Raw genomic sequence first — 21,004 nt, forward strand, 5'->3', positions numbered from 1 at the left:
AGTTAAAGGTGTTTAAAGATAATACAAGCATGTTTAACACATATAGTTAATATTGTTAACAAGTTAAAGGTGTTTAATGATAATGCAAGCATGTTTAACACATATAGTTAATATTGTTAACAAGTTAAAGGTAATTAAAGATAATACAAGCATGTTTAACACATATAGTTAATATTGTTAACAAGTTAAAGGTGTTTAAAGATAATACAAGCATGTTTAACACATATAGATTCCTTTCTTTCATGATGACAAGAATATAAGTTGGTGTATTACCTGATTGTGATGACTTGCATTGATAGGAATCAGACAGTGGTGCTGATAACGTCCGCATTTTCAAATGGAGGAGAAAAAAAGTCCTCCTTTCTGTCCAATACCGCATGAAAGTGGTTGCTTTTTGGCGTCTTATTTGTCCAGCTTCCGTACTCCTTTGTATACACTTTACAAGAAATACATTGGCGGCAAACTCCGTAGCTTGCTAGCTTGTGCACGCCAGCTTTCTGAGACTCTTATGTTGTTAGCGCAGGCAGGATGAAGCAGCGCTTTTATTGTGCAACCGTGCAGTCGGTCTTTGGAGTTTTGACGACAAGAGTCTGTTGAAATAAAAAGTGTTTCTCGCCTTCCTGTCGGTAATTTTTTCTTAATAATCTCCGAGGGTCATCTCAGAAGACCCTCGGGTGCCGTGAATGTCAATCAAGTGACGAAAGTGACGTTATAGTGAAGATTTATGATCGCTCATTTTTAGGACTATTTTTTTAATGCCTGGCTTGCGATCGACTGACACACCCTCCGTGATCGACCGGTAGCTCGCGATCGACGTAATGGGCACCCCTGTTCTAGAAATATAAAATGCAGCTCAGCTCGCTCGCCGTCCTGGCTTGAGGTGAAGGCTAATTAGCTTTTAGCGTAACGTTAACTCATTTTGCGGTGTGTGTGTTACGGACAGCAAAGCCCTGTCTGTCTATAGTTGATATAATAATGTAAGTGCATCATTAAGCCTATTGCTATTGTACCATTTTTTCAGCTATAGTTACATTAATGATTAGTAATGCAGCAGCCTAGTTTTGAATGGCGGGGTGCCTGCTATCACATGTTGATAAAAATATAACATTTACATAATAAAAATCAACTACAGGCTTCCCAAATGCTGTAATAAATTAAGCATGATGAGTTGACTTGAAACTGTTTAATGTTGCACTTTTTATATGTAGAAGAAAAGTTTTGTCATTTTATTTAATCTGAGCAACAACTTGAGGCAGTTTAATGTTGATTAACGTGGGCAGAATTATTATAGTGTAGGATAAAGCCATTGTTTACAAATTTGGTAAATAAATAACCAAAAAATTTACATTTTGTTGTTTTCTTACTGTACCGAAAATGAACCGAACCGTGACCTCTAAACCGAGGTACGTACCGAACCGAAATGTTCGCATACCGTTAGTACACCCCTAGCTATTGTTATTGATGCTATCTGTTTACCTCATCTGCGTCGGCGTAGTCCACGCCGTCGTTCTGTGCGGGCCAACTGAACCTGAAATGAGAACAGAAAGTGACAAATCTCGTCGACGCGAGGAGTCAAAATTTGCGGGGTTTTTTTAACGCTCACTCGTTTTCGCCTTGGCCTTTTTTGGAGGAGCAGGCGCGTGAAAAGCAATGCCAAATAGAGGCGGTCACGAAGATGAAGGCGACCACGGCGCCCAGGGACTTCAGGACGATGTCGAGGATGTCCACGTCGTCTGCAGAAGGGCACAAACATTCCTTTTTACCTCGTAGCTCAAACTGTAGTAGGTACGCCAAACAATCACTGGATTAAAGTACAGGGTTTTATTTTCCTATATTCAAACACAGTGTCGCTATTCAAACCGTGTGTAATGTTAAGATGTTTCAAAGTCTTCACGATAATGCCGTGACGGTATCAAACAAAAACTTTGTGTGTAGTTTTTTTCAGGCGCTTTTGTCTGAAAATAAACTACATCTCCCAGAATCCTGTGCGCAGACAAGGCGGGGGACGTGAGTGTGGTCGAAGTCTATGAGAATTTTTTTTTTTTTTTTGTGGACATATCCTGAAAAATGTGTCAACATCTATTCGTAACTACAAACCCCGTTTCCATATGAGTTGGGAAATTGTGTTAGATGTAAATATAAACGGAATACAATGATTTGCAAACCATTTTCAACCCATATTCAGTTGAATATGCTACAAAGACAACATATTGGATGTTCAAACTGATAAAACATTTATTTTTTTTGCAAATAATCATTAACTTTAGAATTTGATGGCAGCAACACGTGACAAAGAAGTTGGGAAAGGTGGCAATAAATACTGTAAAGTTGAGGAATGCTCGTCAAACACTTATTTGGAACATCCCACAGGTGAACAGGCTAATTGGGAACAGGTGGGTGCCATGATTGGGTATAAAAGTAGAAATATGTCCCTGGACACATGAGGACTTTGAATATGACCAATGCATGATCCTGTAACTACTTGGTATCAGATCGATACCCAAATGTGTGGTATCATCCAAAACTAATGTAAAGTATCAAAGAAGAGAAGAATAAGTGATTATTACATTTTAACAGAAGTGTAGATAGATCATGTTAAAAGAGAAAGTAAGCAGATATTAACAGTAAATGAACACTTAGATTAATAATTAATTTTCTACCACTTGTCCTTAATAATGTGTACAAAATAATAGGTGTATAAATGAGACAATATGTTACTGCATATGTCAGCAGACTAATTAGGAGTCTTTGTTTGTTTACTTACTACTAAAAGACAAGTTGTCTTGTATGTTCACTATTTTATTTAAGGACTAACTTGCAATAATAAAAGTATGTTTAATGCACCCTAAGATTTTTTTTTAAAATAAAGCCAATATTGACATTTTTTGTGGTCCCCTTTTATTTAGAAAAGTACCGAAAAGTATCGAAATACATTTTGCTACCGGTACCGGTACCAAAATATTGGTATCGGGACAACACTACACTGGATGTTTACATTGTCACTTTAAAGATGCTTGAGACAGTGGATGTCCCTGCACAATTCTCTGCACTTAAAAATACATCTTTGTAGTAATAAATATAATTATAACATTTTAACATTATGTTTGTGTTTAGTTACATTAGTTACAAGCATTCCTGACATTTAATTTTACGCATTATAGCATTTTTAAGTTACATTTTTCTTCTTGGACATCAACTAAAATATCTTTCCTTGAGATTTTAATACCGTTACATCCCTGGTAATGCTACAGCGGCTAAAAATTTTAAATATAAAACCACTGCCTTGTTTTTAATGAATACTACGCCACTGTATCATAACGTTGGTCATTATGGTGGTACTTGGAGAGCCAAGTTTCTTCTGAGGTGGTACTCGGTGAAGAAAGCTTGCCTTAAAAACTTCTAAAGGCTTAGTGGCCACATGCGTGGACTGCACCTTTTTAGCTCTTATTTCCAAAATTGTGTACACTACTGAATTGGGGTCTTATGGCCACTTATGTGGACACTTATACTGCCATCTGGTGGTGTCAGTAGAGTATCACATACAATGGAATTTGGAAAAAAAAGAGTAAATATAAGAATTAGCATGTCACTAAACATGAAGTACACGTTTGTGTACTTACGGACTAAGTACATCATATCAAAAGATGATTCTTAGTTTTTATTCTATTTAGGGTCCAATAAGCCCAAATAGCAAAAAGAAATAAAAAAGCATGTAAAAAAACAGCTTGGGCCTTAAGAGGGGTGTCCAAACTTTTTCCACTGAGGGCCGCACACGGAAAAATTGAAGCCAGCGGGGGCCATTTTGATAGTTTTCATTTTCAAACCATAACAAAATATATGGATTTTGGGTTTTTTTTACCTTTAGGGCTCCCGGGGACCATAAAGGGTCTAAGTCATTAAAATGTTAAAAACAAGTCAAATAGTTGTTTTATTTTTTTAATTTAATGCTTACAGTAAATCTCTACAGTATATCAACTTCAGGTTGATATAAAAATTAAAAAACCAAAAAGATTTTATGCCTTTTCTGTCAAGACGACTTTGTTTTTTATAATAAAACTGAAATATGCAGTATTTCCCCCACTGCCCAAAACCTTCAGAAAGCAATGTTTGATGTGAAGTAATTAGAGCCTTAAAAACATCAATAATGCAAGACACCATTGATATTAATTCATTGTTATTTTTGAGTAATCACAGTGAAAAGATAAATAAAATCCCATTAAATATATTTAGGATCCAAAAGGTGCCCCACTCATAAAGTGATACATTTGTATTAGTTTTTTTTTACTTTCAACACTTAAGTTACGAGATCAACTTCAGATATATCTGTTGATTTTACGTTTGAACTATTATTTTGTTTGTTTTGTGCTCTTTTGTCGAAGAAAACTTTGATGTTTTTGTATGGCAACCACACAATATATGCAATATTTTCCACATAAAACATTTTAAAGTGAAATAATTGGAGCCTTGAATAGGTCAATAATTCATTATTGACTTTTTTTTTTTTTGAGCAATGGCAAAAAAAATTAAATAAAGATAGACAAAAGAAAAAAAACAGCCTGCATGGCAGCTTTGTGTCAACATTGCAACTTTTTCTAGTCAGATTTCACCTCATTCCACTCTTTTAATGTTTTCTTTTCTTTTTCTTGCAATAGCGTTTCCAGAATGTGTGGCGGGCCGGTAAACAATTAGCTGCGGGCCGCAAATGGCCCCCGGGCCGCACTTTGGCCACCCCTGGGTTAAAGCCTTCTGTCTGATACTGCTCAATGAACACCATTGTGCTTTGCATGGGCGTCATCATAAGTGCTGTTTATAACACGTACTGCTTGTGACCATTTTTAGCCATATATGTAGGACAGAATATTAAAAACATCAGGATTTCAAAAACCTTTTGGCGACATTTATGAGAATCATAAGCCTCTTTCACGCAGACATTCAGCAAAATTGGCGCATCAGAACCGTAACGGTAAATCCCACAGTTTGTTTGTCCGTCTTCCACACAGAACCCCCAAAAAGCAGACATGAAAAAGGCAAAGACTTTCACAAAATCTTGCGATTGGATGATTACTGTAAATTAGAAGAATGTTCTGATCAGCGATTTGTACTGTTGGTTGCCGTACCAATTACAAACTCCGTTTCCATATGAGTTGGGAAATTGTGTTAGATGTAAATATAAACAGAATACAATGATTTGCAAATCATTTTCAACCCATATTCAGTTGAATGCACTACAAAGACAAGATATTTGATGTTCAAACTCATAAACGTTATTTTTTTTTTGCAAATAATAATTAACTTAGAATTTCATGGCTGCAACACGTGCCAAAGTAGTTGGGAAAGGGCATGTTCACCGCTGTGTTACATGGCCTTTCCTTTTAACAACACTCAGTAAAGGTTTGGGAACTGAGGAGACACATTTTTGAAGCTTCTCAGGTGGAATTCTTTCCCATTCTTGCTTGATGTACAGCTTAAGTTGTTCAACAGTCCGGGGGTCTCCCTTGTGCTATTTTAGGTGCCACACATTTTCAATGGGAGACAGGTCTGGACTACAGGCAGGCCAGTCTAGTACCCACACTCTTTTACTTTGTAACACGTGGCTTGGCATTGTCTTGCTGAAATAAGCAGGGGCGTCCATGGTAACGTTGCTTGGATGGCAACATATGTTGCTCCAAAAGCTGTATGTACCTTTCAGCATTAATGGTGCCTTCACAGATGTGTAAGTTACCCATGTCTTGGGCACTAATACACCCCCATACCATCACAGATACTGGCTTTTCAACTTTGCGCCTATAACAATCCGGATGGTTCTTTTCCTCTTTGGTCCGGAAGACACGACGTCCACAGTTTCCAAAAACAATTTGAAATGTGGACTCGTCAGACCACGGAACACTTTTCCACTTTGTATCAGTCCATCTTAGATGAGCTCGGGCCCAGCGAAGCCGACGGCGTTTCTGGGTGTTGTTGATAAACTGTTTTCGCCTTGCATAGGAGAGTTTTAACTTGCACTTACAGATGTAGCGACCAACTGTAGTTACTGACAGTGGGTTTCTGAAGTGTTCCTGAGCCCATGTGGTGATATCCTTTACACACTGATGTCGCCTGAGGGATGGAAGGTGCTTACTTGCAGTGATTTCTCCAGATTCTCTGAACCCTTTGATGATATTACGGAGCGTAGATGGTGAAATCCCTAAATTCCTTGCAATAGCTGGTTGAGAAAGGTTTTTCTTAAACTGTTCAACAATTTGCTCACGCATTTGTTGACAAAGTGGTGACCCTCGCCCCATCCTTGTTTGTGAATGACTGAGCATTTCATGGAATCTACTTTTATACCCAATCATGGCACCCACCTGTTCCCAATTTGCCTGCTCACCTGTGGGATGTTCCAAATAAGTGTTTGATGAGCATTCCTCCACTTTATCAGTATTTATTGCCACCTTTCCCAACTTCTTTGTCACGTGTTGCTGGCATCAAATTCTAAAGTTAATGATCATTTGCAAAAAAATTAATGTTTTATCAGTTTGAACATCAAATATGTTGTCTTTGTAGTGCATTCAACTGAATATGGGTTGAAAATGATTTGCAAATCATTGTATTCCGTTTATATTTACATCTAACACAATTTCCCAACTCATATGGAAACGGGGTTTGTACAATGCCTTCTCCAATACAACATATCAAATTGGATTCTTTAGCCACAATATCTTATTCCCCCCACGTCCAACACTGTCAAACATTGTTTGTCTATTGAAAGAAAGTGTGACACCAACATATGTCACTCACAGACTTCCATCCACTGGGAAGGACACTGGGCGTGCCCCGCATCGTTCTTGGCTTGACAGTAGTACTCCCCTGCGTCCTCCTTCTTCACCCTCCGGAATTTCTGAGGAGACATTTTTATTTTTAAACATGTGCTGTCACTGAAGTGACATAGTTGCATTGTCAACAAAATGTTCGGTTTGTCGTCAACAGTTGAAACCAGGGTTTTACATAACCTCCTGAGCACCTGCAACCCCTGCAGTGGACGTTTGCCTAACTGGGGGGTTTGTATCCTCCGATTTTGTAACTGACAAAAGAAATGGACCAAAAACAAATGTTTACTGCATAAGGACACTGGCTTTCCTTGTGGCTTGTGCAGCCCTTTGAGACGTTTGTGATTAAGGGCTATATAAGTAAACTTTGATTAATTGATTGATTGATTTTAGGAGGACATACAAGCTCCAGGCTTCATACGGTCATGAAAAACCTGGAAAAGCCATGGAATTTTATTATCCACGCCCTTGAAAAGTCATGGAAAATAATATTTTTTCACAAGTTTTGGAAAAATCGTGGAAATATAGCCAATATATATATATATATATACATATATATATATATATACAGTATACACTACCGTTCAAAAGTTTGGGGTCACATTGAAATGTCCTTATTTTTGAAGGAAAAGCACTGTACTTTTCAATGAAGATAACTTTAAACTAGTCTTAACTTGAAAGAAATACACTCTATACATTGCTAATGTGGTAAATGACTATTCTAGCTGCAAATGTCTGGTTTTTGGTGCAATATCTACATAGGTGTATAGAGGCCCATTTCCAGCAACTATCACTCCAGTGTTCTAATGGTACAATGTGTTTGCTCATTGGCTCAGAAGGCTAATTGATGATTAGAAAACCCTTGTGCAATCATGTTCACACATCTGAAAACAGTTTAGCTCGTTACAGAAGCTACAAAACTGACCTTCCTTTGAGCAGATTGAGTTTCTGGAGCATCACATTTGTGGGGTCAATTAAACGCTCAAAATGGCCAGAAAAAGAGAACTTTCATCTGAAACTCGACAGTCTATTCTTGTTCTTAGAAATGAAGGCTATTCCACTAAATTGTTTGGGTGACCCCAAACTTTTGAACGGTAGTGTATGTATGTATGGCCTTTTATTAATATCTCCATATGTTTAGTCCATGTCACGATACACCATATATATGTGGATATTTTGCCTTAGCCTTGAATGAACACTTGATGCATATAATCACAACAGTATGATGATTCTATGTGTCTACATTAAAACATTCTGACGGCCCACCACTGATTTATTTTATGGATGTAGTTCATCATAGAACTGGCATCCAGTGTTATTAAAAAGGATAGATTTTGAATCGAAAATCGTTTTAAATTGGGAATCGATTCTGAATCAAATCGTTACCCCCAAGAATGGAATCAAATCTAATAAGAGTCGTGCGATGTCCAAAGATTCACAGCCCTAATTTCCAGGGTTGAAATGTGTTAAATTTCAAAGTATTTGTTTAAAGTTCAAGTTAAAGTAGCAATGATTGTCACACACACACTAGGTGTGGTGAAATGTGTCCTCTGCATTTGACACATCACCCTTGATCACCCCCTCGGAGGTGAGGGGAGCAGTGAGCAGCAGTGGCCCGGAATAATTTTTGGTGATTTAACCCCCAATTCCAACCCTTGATGCTGAGTGCCAAGCAGGGAGGTAATGGCTCCCATTTTTATAGTCTTTGGTATGACTCGGCCAGGGTTTGAACTCACGACCTACCCATCTCAGGGCGGACACTCTGACCACTAGGCCACTGAGTAGGTTTATGTAAGCTTGTACTTGTGAACCGTTATACAAGTATAACCCATTTACCATAATTTACCATTTGCGTGAGAGCAGACGTGCAGACCAAGGGCCTGATTTACTAAGATTCAAATACCACGTACTAAACAGCATGTGCAAACTATACAATTGCATGTGTGAGCGTGTTGCGTTTGATCTACTAAAACTGCGTGAACAATTGATAACTGGCACAAACCGCCTTATTTTGAATTAGGTTTTTGCGACACTCATTTACTGCACATCCATGTTATCACCTGTGCTAGTTTGCTGTATTTTGAAACATGCGGCGGACATATACTGTGCCACTTTTTTTCTGGGCCTTTTAGAAGCAGTCCTGCTATACATCTACAAAGTAAGACACTATTATAGCACGCTGAAGGTGTGCTGGTGGGGAAATGCCGGCACAAAGTGCGAGTGTGAGCTCAAGACACAACAGAATGCATATTGCAAGGAGTTGATTTCATATTTATGAAAAAACGAACGCCCCAAAACAATAATAAAAAAACATTTACAGACACCAGAGCGCATCAATTTAATTTATTTTGTTCAGCTCCTTTAATCATTCAGCAGCTATAAAATGTGAAAATATTGCTACATTTTTATTTTTGACAGTTATTATTAGAGATGTCCGATAATGGCTTTTTTGCCGATGTCCGATATTCCGATATTGTCCAACTCTTAATTACCGACTCCGATATCAACCGATACCGATATATACAGTTGTGGAATGAACACATTATTATGCCTAATTTTGTTGTGATGCCCCGCTGGATGCATTAAACAATGTAACAAGGTTTTCCAAAATAAATCAACTCAAGTTATGGGAAAAAAATGCCAACATGGCACTGCCATATTTATTATTGAAGTCACAAAGTGCATTATTTTTTGTAACATGCCTCAAAACAGCAGCTTGGAATTTGGGACATGCTCTCCCTGAGAGAGCATGAGGAGGTTGGGTTGGGGCGGGGTTTTGTGTATAGTGTAGCGTCCCGGAAGAGTTAGTGCTGCAAGGGGTTCTGGGTATTTGTTCTGTTGTGTTTATGTTGTGTTACGGTGCGGATGTTCTCCCGAAATGTGTTTGTCATTCTTGTTTGGTGTGGGTTCACAGTGTGGCGCATATTTGTAACAGTGTTAAATTTGTTTATACGGCCACCCTCAGTGTGACTTGTATGGCTGTTGACCAAGTATGCCTTGCATTCACTTGTGTGTGTGAAAAGCCGTAGATATTACGCTTCCGTCAGTCTACCCCAGGGCAGCTGTGGCTACGAAAGTAGCTTACCACCACCAGGTGTGAATGAATGATGGGTTTTTAACATGGAAAGCGACTTTGGGTACTTAGAAAAGCGCTATATAAATCCCAGGTATTATTATTATTATTATTATATTATGTGATTGGGCCGGCACGCAAGGGCAGTGCCTTCAAGGTTTATTGGCGCTCTGTACTTCTCCCTACGTCCGTGTACACAGCGGCATTTTAAAGTCATTAATTGTACTTTTTTAAACCGATACCGATAATTTCCGATATTACATATTAAAGCATTTATCGGCCGATAATATCGGCAGTCCGATGTTATCGGACATCTCTATAGACAAGCATACATAGGACTGAACTGCCTCTTTTCTCACAGCCAATTCTGCACCACTGCCAGTTTGCACGTCCTTTCTGGACATGCTAAATAAAGATGCAAAACAGCTCTCGCAGTAGAGTTTCAGTCTTGATAGATCACACAGCTTGTGCTAAATAATTGGATTTGAATGTTCTCCTCCCAGTATTGCAGGCGTTCTGATGATTAGCATATATTCTGCATATTCATGACGACGCTAGATCAGGCCTTGGCAATTATTTTGACTCGGGGCCAAATTTAGAGAAAAAAATGTGTCTGGGGGGCCGGTATATCTATTTTTAGGAACACTAATACAAAATCTCACAATAATGAATGCTAAAAACATTATGACAGACCGCCTTAAAAAAAACGGAATGGAATTTTAAATTTTTTTACTGAATGAGACACCCAGAATTTACATGACAATAAAGAATGTGGGATTTACAATATTAACTATGAAGGATAAAACACTGAATATTGACAACATATAAACGTCACACCCCCTCTCCATTGAAATATTTTATAACCAAGCGAAACGCAACAAACACCGCAAAATTAATGGAATATTATTGATAAACAAACCGTGGGTAAGCCACATATGGACACAAGTATTGCGTGTGAAGTCCTACCAGGCTCCCAGTGTCGGTGTTGATGGCGTACGTGGCGTTGGTGAACTTGGGGGTGTTCTTGGGGTCTTGCGGCAACTCCTCGTTGTTGTGGAACCAGCGATAGATGGGTGCCGGGAAACCCTCGTTCTCCAGACATCGCAGCTCTGTTGACGTTCCAACTGTCACCGCCTCAGGCACGCTGCATCGCGGCACCACGGGTTTCACTGCACACACACACACACACACACACACACACACACACACACACACACACACACACACACACACACACACACACACTTTCTGATACTCTTCAACCTGCAATTAAATGTATCATGTTTGCAAAGCATGCATGTTTACTTTAGTCTATTGCAGTTTAAAGTCATTTAAAGGCCTACTGAAAGCCACTACTAGCGACCACGCAGTCTGATAGTTTATATATCAATGATGAAATCTTAACATAGCCCGTAAGGACCAGATGAGTAGCCCGCCGGCCTGTTCTAAAAATAGCTCAAATAGCAGCACTTACCAGTGAGCTGCCTCTATTTTTTTAATTTTATTTATTTACTAGCAAGCTGGTCTCGCTTTGCCCGACAATTTTAATTCTAAGAGAGACAAAACTCAAATAGAATTTGAAAATCCAAGAAAATATTTTAAAGACTTGGTCTTCACTTGTTTAAATAAATTCATTAATTTTTTTACTTTGCTTCTTATAACTTTCAGAAAGACAATTTTAGAGAAAAAATACAACATTAAAAATGATTTTAGGATTTTTAAACACATATACCTTTTTACCTTTTAAATTCCTTCCTTTTCTTTCCTGACAATTTAAATCAATGTTCAAGTAAATTTATTTTTTTTATTGTAAAGAATAATAAATACATTTTAATTTAATTCTTCATTTAACTTCTGTTTTTTCGACGAAGAATATTTGTGAAACATTTCTTCAAACTTATTATGATTAAAATTAAAAAAAAATATTCTGGCAAATCTAGAAAATCTGTAGAATCAAATTTAAATCTTGTTTGAATTTCTTTTAAAAATTTTGTTCTGGAAAATCTAGAAGAAATAATGATTTGTCTTTGTTAGAAATAAAGCTTGGTCCAATTTGTTATATTTTCTAACAAAGTGCAGATTGGATTTTAACCTATTTAAACATGTCATCAAAATTCTAAAATTAATCTTAATCAGGAAAAATTACTAATGATGTTACATAAATAATTTTTTTTATTTTTTCAAAAAGATTTGAATTAGCTAGTTTTTCTCTTCTTTTTTTCGGTTGAATTTTGAATTTTAAAGAGTCGAAATTGAAGATAAACTATGTTTCAAAATGTAATTGTCATTTTTTTTCGTGTTTTCTCCTCTTTTAAACCATTCAATTAAGTGTAAATATCATTAATTATTAATAATAACATAGAGTTAAAGGTAAATTGAGCAAATTGGCTATTTCTGGCAATTTATTTAAGTGTGTATAAAACTGGTAGCCCTTCGCATTAATCAGTACCCAAGAAGTAGCTCTTGCTTTCAAAAAGGTTGGTGACCCCTGATTTAGATCTTGGAAACGAGGGACATAAGCAAACATTTCTTGAAGTGTTACGTAAAAGGAAGTTGTGTAATAAAATCAAACAAAGCAAATGCGTTTGATTTAGTGAAGTGCCGTGTAGCGCTTCATTACGCTCAACACACCTCGCACTGCCAGACTAATGAGAATCTCATCAAAGTCCCTCTGATCGTCGATGGCGGCCACCTCGCAGCGGTACTCGGCGGTGTCTGACCGAGTGGCGTTGAAGATCAGAATGTTGGCGGGCTCTCTGAGCTGTGCTCTGTTCTCCAAGTCGCCTGTTTGGGAGGAGAAGAAAGACAACATTACAATTCCTGTTTGAAACCCGCAGCACGACTTCTGGGGTCAGAGACAGGATTCAAAGCCAAGTTTTCCTCAGAGCGCCATTCATCCTGCCGAGCTGGCACTGTGGAGGAATTACTTAAGGAGGAGGGGGGAACAAAAACTTACCTGCTATCTTGTTTTGAAAGTACACATAGCTCGGGATGCCGTTTCTAATCTTTTTCCACTCAATCCTCGGGTTGTTGGTGGAAATGGACTCTATTAAGCAGGTCAGCTCGATGGCTGTGGGTTGGGGGGGAGAAAAAAAACCCGCCGTGAGTGCAACCACTAAAATTGGGGAAAGGGAAAAGCTACTTTGCTGAAATAGGTTCCGGCAACTTACGCTCAAACTCGTTGGCCCACACAATCTTGTCCGTGGTTCGTAGGATTACAGCCAGCGATGACGGGATGTGGCCTGGGAAAGGAGAAAAAAAGGGACTCTTAATGCTGAGTAACCCTGATGGAGTTGTCATTAGCAGACATTATCAACTTGCCTAATAAACAGGAGGGATTATCATGATAAACACACCAGCATCTGAAATATTGAACGCTTCCTATTTCCATCTAAGAGGATTTACGCAAAATTGACTGCGTGTACTCTCGCAGTCGACGCCGCCGCCTCAATTGCGTCCCTTTTTTATCACGGCTAATTGGATAATAATGTGGCTGGCGGCGGGTCGCCGGAGGGGAACTTGGAAATGTTAGAATTGTCGGGTCGTAAAAAAAAAAAGCGAACCGCACGGGAGCGTCCATAAATATCGGCGCCGTGACAGGCTTTTATTGTTTTGGCTTTTGTCCAGTCGGTGCGCAGCTTTCAAGACGAGACACGGGCTGAGATGAGAGTGCTGACTTTGAACTTTTTACGGGTACATTCATTGGGTCAGTTTATTAGGTACAGTGCGGCCCGGCCGGCCACGACGAGCCGCGCAATCTAATGAGAGCCCACGCAAGACAAGGCCACCTTTGTTAGTGTGGTGTGGACTTCTACACTGCAAAAAGTGAAATCTAAGTAAGATGAAATATGTCAAATAAGGGTGATATTTGCTTATTTTCTGTCTGATAAGATCATTCTTCTCACGAAGCAGATTTTATGTTAGAGTGTTTTACTTGTTTTAAGGGTTTTGGTCCTAAATGTCAGTCCACCTCAGGGCAGCTGTGGCTACAAAAGTAGCTTACCACCACCAGGTGTGAATGAATGATGGGTTTTTAACATGTAAAGCGACTTTGGGTACTTAGAAAAGCGCTATATAAATCCCAGGTATTATTATTATTATTATAAAATGATCTCAGTAAGATATCACAGCTTGTTGCTGAGATGTTATGACCTATATTGAGTAAAACATGCCTGAAACTAGAATATCAACTGTTGTGTCATCAACACTCACAAGTATAAAACTACTTTTTTAAAGTAATCATTTCTTACTTCAAGCATGAACAAAAAAATCATGACTTTGACACAATTGTGTCTCATAATTAAAACAGATGACAGCCAAATGGACTTTGCTGTTTTATTTGCAATGAAACAATAGAAAATACGTGCTCCTATAGTAGTACAGTTGGCACAGTACAGTAAACTGACAGTTAATATGTAAACATTTAACATTTCTAACAATTTTGAACAGAAATAGTTAATTCACATGAATTCTTCAAAATTACAATTAAACATTTTTGGGCCGGGATGTATATATGCGCACTAATTGACTGAAAGAGCACGCACTTGGTGCGATGATGTCATGTTGTTGATGGAAAAATGCATTTTTAGACCATATGATTTGCCTGAGCGGCTAGGAGACCCCGAGAGTAACAAGCAGTTGCCTTGTTGCCTTTCCATTAAGAACAATAAATTAGTTTTTAGTATAAGTTTGCTGGTTTCAAGAAATGTAATGCCGAGTGCATATCATTATGTCAACACAATGGCACTAGCATTTACTTCATTTAGGAATATATTTCAACATATTGAGCAAAGGTCTCTTTTTTTTTCTACCAAGAAAAGTGCACTTGTTATTAGTGAGAATATACTTATTTGAAGGTATTTTTGGGTTCATTGAGGTTAGCTAATTTTACTTGTTTTGGAAAGTCTTGACAAGCCAAATTTTCTTGTTCTATTGGCAGATAATTTTGCTTAGTTCAAATAAAATACCCCTCATTTTTGTATTTTTTTTCCTTGTTTTTGAACACTGACTTTTTGCAGTGTACTTGGTGAATTACGGCCACGTGACAAAAAGATTTGGCCCTCGCTTATTACATCATGACGCACCTGGCCTGCCAGAGAATAAGAAGACTGAGCAGCAGGGATCGCTGTTGTCAACTCTGTCGCTATATCTAGCGAGGAATCAAAGCCTTCTAGATCAGGGGTGTCCAAACATTTTCCCCTGAAAAATTAAAGCATGCAGGGACCATTTTGATCAATTTTGTTTTCAAAACCAAAACAATAAATATATGTGGGTTTTTTTTACTTTTAGGGCTGCTCATAAGTTTGGTCCCAGGGACCCAATAGGGCCTCAATCATAAACATTTAAAAAATAATAATAAATATAAAAATAAGTTACATTTTTTATTCAGCGATTAAATCTCTATCAATTTAAAGTCTATCTGTCGATATAATGTTAGTTATTTTTTTATCTTTTATGTCCTTTTTGTCAGGATGACAAAAAAATCTGCAATTATTTCCCCCCCAGCCCCAAAAAAGATTTAAAAGTGTAATATTTGATGCAAAGTAATTGGAGCCATAAATGGGTCAATAATTCATGGTTATTTTTTGAGCGTTGACAAAAATAAATCCACAAAAAACTCTTGGGGATCCAAAAGGGCACCACTCATAAAAGTGTTAAAAATAAGTCAGACTTTTTTTAAAAATAAAGTTAAAGTAGTTTCTGGGTGTTGTTGATGAATGGCTTTGGCTTTGCATAGTAGAGTTTTAACTTGCACTTACAGATGTAGCGATGAACTGTGGTTACTGACAGTGGTTTTCTGATTGTCACTCACACACACTAGGTGTGGCGAAATTATTCCCTGCATTTGACCCATCACCCTTGATCACCCCCTGGGAGGTGAGGGGAGCAGTGAGCAGCAGCGGTGGCCGCGCCCGGGAATCATTTTTGGGTGATTGAACCCCCAATTCCAACCCTTGATGCTGATTGCCAAGCAGGGAGGTAATGGCTCCCATTTTTATAGTCTTTGGTATGATTCGGCCGGGGTTTGAACTCACAACCTACCCATCTCAGGGCGGACACTCTAACCACTAGGCCACTGAGCAGGTTACTTTCAACACTTAAGTATCTAGATTAACTTCAGATGTTAAAAATATTCTTACCCTTATGACAAGTGCACAATGTAGGCTAATGGAGTGTTCTACTTAACTGCAGCCATCAGAGGTGTCACTGACTCAGGAGTAACTGGCTCGCTGTCTAAAGAAGACACAACCACGCTATAGCGCAATTTCTCTCGTCAGCATTTTTTGCTCAATGCGACAAGGGCATTTTAACAGGAGTGCAGAACATTCCGAGAGTGATTCACCTTAGCTATTAACTGTTTGAAACAGATTAGAGCTGGCCTGGGCAATTATTTTGACTCGGGGGGGCCAAATTTAGAGAAAAAAATGTGTCTGCAGGCTGGTATATCTATTTTTAGCAACACTAATACAAAAACTCACAATGTCTGTGTTATGACAGACCGCCTTAAAAAACGGAAAGGATTTTTACTGAATGAGACACCCAGAATGTACATGAAAATAAAGAATGTGGGATTTACAATATTAACTATGAAGGATAAAACACTGAATATTGACAACATATAAACGTCACACCCCCTCTCCATCCACATATTTTACAATCAAGCAAAACGCAACAAACAGCGAAATATGAACGTGAAGGGTAAAAAAAAAACCCCACCTACAATCTGATATATGTGATACATCACTAAGCTTTAGAACTTTGTTGTAAAAATCTCCTTCCGCGTCTGTCCCTGACACCCACATTTCAGGCTCTGGAAACACTCTGTGGAAACGCTCCCCACCCACACTGCTTGGTGCCTCGTCTGAGCTGCTGTGACTCACATTACCATAGTAACTACCGTATTTCCTTGAATAGCCGCAGGGGCGCTAATTAATTTAAAACCTCCTGTCACTCCGGCGTTTACCAGAAGCCTGCGGGATGGCCGTGCATGCGGCGTTTACCAAAAGGAATGCGGTAAATTTAGGCGTGCGCTTTGAGTGTGATGTAAGCATACCATCATGAAAAGCACATTTAATTAAAAAAAAACGTTATTATGGTCTTACCTGTACTTATAAATGGAGTCCATTTGCAGCTCCTTCTGACCAAAAGCATCGATAACTTGTTTATAGAAGTCTTCATTATTTTCTTTCTTCAGTTTTAAAAGTCTCTCTGTCTCGATGGAGATATTCCTTTAATTATTACCTCCTGCTTCCATTGAAAGTCCAGTTTAGAAAATTGTTTTATTTTAGATACCGGCATGTAATCCTCCATGTTAAAAGTTCAGGCAGAGGAAAAAAAAAAAATCTCTTGCTGCGTGTAGTCACTTCTTCTGCAGTACCGGAAGTCGCAAGAAGGATCACTAGCGCGGCAGCGCCCTCTACCACCAGGAGGCGGGAGTCATTTAATGACTCATACAGTATTTGACACACGCATCTACAGTATATTAATAAAACATAGCTGCTTACTGTTCTTTTTAGCATACTGTACCGGTATTCAATAGCTTGGACCTTAAATCCTACTGAATAGCTCTTTATCTGATTTTATTTAACACTATATTATTATTTATACACCTATAGTGATCACAGAGACAGGTAGTGTTTGTGTTACTGTATATATTTGTTTTTCTGAAAAATCCCACTTAATATACTTTGGGTAACAACAGTCAATACTTATTTATTTTATCTTTTTAGGGGGTAACAGTCAATATTTATTTATTTAGTTTATTTTATTTTTTTCTTATAAAATAAAAGTGAGCTTTTGTTAAACCAAATATTGTGTTTTTTCCATATACAACAACCTATCTGGATTCGATAAGAGAATCGATAAGGATCGGTTCGATAAGAGGATTCGATAATAGGCTCGAACTCGATAATTTCTTATCAAACATCATCCCTAGTTCTCACGCAGTTGCTTTTAGCTGAGGGCATTACACTACAGGCTCTTCTCACTCTTTCTTGTCTCTCCTTCTCACAGAGACATAAAACAAGCGCACCTTCTTACATAAGTCACATACGTATACGCCCTCGCGGAGCAGAGAGGTAGCGGCATGGCTAACGTTAGCTGTGGTGCGATTGGTAATACAAGAGAAAGAAGGTGTGAATCTGGTAACAAATGAAGGAATAATTAATTCCCAAGAAAAACAGCAGGGGGTCCATCGTCTGGCGGTGGTTTGGCTTCAAGCGGGAAGATGTTGAACAGACAACCGTAATATGTCAAGTATGCGGCAAAAGCGTTGCTACAAAAGTAGCATTACTGCTAATGTGTAGCATCATTTGAAAAGTCACCCGCTAGAGAATGAAGAGTGCTTGAAACTCCGCATGTCAACATCTCCGTTCGGTGCCACACCCACAAAATGCCCAAGCAACCATTTCCACATCAACACCGTATGAAACAAATAGTCAACAATAGAAGGAGATAACGTCCGCAGGAACCTACCACATAGTGAAGGACATACACTATTTGATTTCCTATTATGCAGCTCATTTTTATTTGACACTTATTGAAATATCTTGTGTGACATCATGCACAAAAGTGCACTTTATTTGTTTTAAACTATTGTAGTGGCGTTCTGTACAAAAAATGCACTTTAATTTAGTGTTGTTTTGATATGTCATCTTAGTGACATCATGCACAAAAGTGCACTAATAGCTTGTTTTAAAATGTCTCTGACAATCTTGCACTTTCTGTTTTGGAAATGACATGAATGTTTGTGCCACTGCTTAATAACTGTTTAATAAATACACTTTTAGTTGTGATTTCCCTCTCTGCATGAAAGTTTAAAAGTAGCATATATTAATGCAGTATGAAGAAGAATGTTTTAATGTAGACACATAGAATCATCATACTGCTGTGATTATATGCATCAAGTGTTCATTCAAGGCTAAGGCAAAATATCCACATATATATGGTGTATCGTGACATGGACTAAACATATCCACATATATATGGTGTATCGTGACATGGACTAAACATATCCACATATATATGGTGTATGGTGACATGGACTAAACATATCCACATATATATGGTGTATCGTGACATGGACTAAACATATCCACATATATATGGTGTATCGTGACATGGACTAAACATATCCACATATATATGGTGTATCGTGACATGGACTAAACATATCCACATATATATGGTGTATCGTGACATGGACTAAACATATCCACATATATATGGTGTATCGTGACATGGACTAAACATATCCACATATATATGGTGTATCGTGACATGGACTAAACATATCCACATATATATGGTGTATCGTGACATGGACTAAACATATCCACATATATATGGTGTATCGTGACATGGACTAAACATATCCACATATATATGGTGTATGGTGACATGGACTAAACATATCCACATATATATGGTGTATGGTGACATGGACTAAACATATCCACATATATATGGTGTATCGTGACATGGACTAAACATATCCACATATATATGGTGTATGGTGACATGGACTAAACATATCCACATATATATGGTGTATCGTGACATGGACTAAACATATCCACATATATATGGTGTATCGTGACATGGACTAAACATATCCACATATATATGGTGTATGGTGACATGGACTAAACATATCCACATATATATGGTGTATCGTGACATGGACTAAACATATCCACATATATATGGTGTATCGTGACATGGACTAAACATATCCACATATATATGGTGTATCGTGACATGGACTAAACATATCCACATATATATGGTGTATCGTGACATGGACTAAACATATCCACATATATATGGTGTATCGTGACATGGACTAAACATATCCACATATATATGGTGTATGGTGACATGGACTAAACATATCCACATATATATGGTGTATCGTGACATGGACTAAACATATCCACATATATATGGTGTATCGTGACATGGACTAAACATATCCACATATATATGGTGTATCGTGACATGGACTAAACATATCCACATATATATGGTGTATCGTGACATGGACTAAACATATCCACATATATATGGTGTATCGTGACATGGACTAAACATATCCACATATATATGGTGTATCGTGACATGGACTAAACATATCCACATTTATATGGTGTATCGTGACATGGACTAAACATATCCACATATATATGGTGTATCGTGACATGGACTAAACATATCCACATATATATGGTGTATTGTGACATGGCCTAAACATATCCACATATATATCATGTATCGTGACATGGCCTAAAAATATGGAGACATTAAAAAAAGGCCAGCCTACTACGAAGGTAGCTTTGCTTGGGGGCGGAGGTGTCACGTATTGTTCTTCCAGACTCATGTACAAAAGCTTGCATACCCACACCAACATGCCCGTACGCCTTTTTGCACGGCAACAATGGGATGTACCAAAAACTGACATTGATGTGGAAATGTGTGCTGCCTCGCGTACGCACATCTCTGCCGGCTGTGGATCATTTAGTGACACACAGAAGTGATGCTGGGTTCAGTTCACATGAAAAAGTGCCAACTTTTACTCCTCAGACTGGTTGATGTGCCCATCAGAGACATGTGAACCATATTTTTTTGTTTTTTTTTTGCCTCTGCTGTTTTTCCGTATCAGGACAAAGAAGCACCTTCTACTGAGTCCTCATTGGGCAGCGTGTCCTCAGTCACATGGCTACTTTCAATGGGATTTGCTTCTTTATAAAGGGGGTGTGGTCTAGACGTGCGATGTAACAAAAAAATGGGCTTGGATTTGTGCGTGATAACACTTTAATACATCTGAATTTGTACTGGAGGACGCCGTTTTCTGGATTTGATCGTAAGTCCATATTTAGTAGAAAAGCCTACATGAGGCCCCAGTGGTGTCCAAAGTTTTTTTTCTGATGGCCCTCGACATGTTCTAAAAATTTAATTAACTCAGTTTTCAACGGGGTCTCCGTTGTGGTATTTTAGGCTTCATAATACGCCGCACATTTTCAATGGGAGACAGGTCTGGACTACACGCAGGCCAGTCTAGTACCCGCACTCTTTTACTATGAAGCCACTCTGTTGTAACACGTAGCTTGGCATCGTCTTGCTGAAA

The 21,004-nt window shown here is 38.3% G+C and overlaps 1 protein-coding gene across 1 annotated transcript in view; it reads right to left on the reverse strand.

Moving 5' to 3' along the window:
* Positions 1-21,004, reverse strand: part of jam3a (junctional adhesion molecule 3a) — a 63,569-nt gene that overhangs the window by 2,531 nt on the left and 40,034 nt on the right. The window contains exons 3-9 of the mRNA XM_062059906.1: positions 13,050-13,121; positions 12,836-12,949; positions 12,511-12,663; positions 10,846-11,048; positions 6,778-6,877; positions 1,604-1,733; positions 1,477-1,528 (exon numbers count right to left, since the gene is read on the reverse strand). Of these exons, the coding sequence (XP_061915890.1) occupies positions 1,477-1,528; positions 1,604-1,733; positions 6,778-6,877; positions 10,846-11,048; positions 12,511-12,663; positions 12,836-12,949; positions 13,050-13,121 (824 nt within the window). The remainder of the gene's footprint in view (positions 1-1,476; positions 1,529-1,603; positions 1,734-6,777; positions 6,878-10,845; positions 11,049-12,510; positions 12,664-12,835; positions 12,950-13,049; positions 13,122-21,004) is intronic.

The sequence above is a fragment of the Entelurus aequoreus genome, linkage group LG10 (genome assembly GCF_033978785.1).
Source record: "Entelurus aequoreus isolate RoL-2023_Sb linkage group LG10, RoL_Eaeq_v1.1, whole genome shotgun sequence".
Lineage (NCBI taxonomy): Eukaryota > Metazoa > Chordata > Actinopteri > Syngnathiformes > Syngnathidae > Entelurus > Entelurus aequoreus.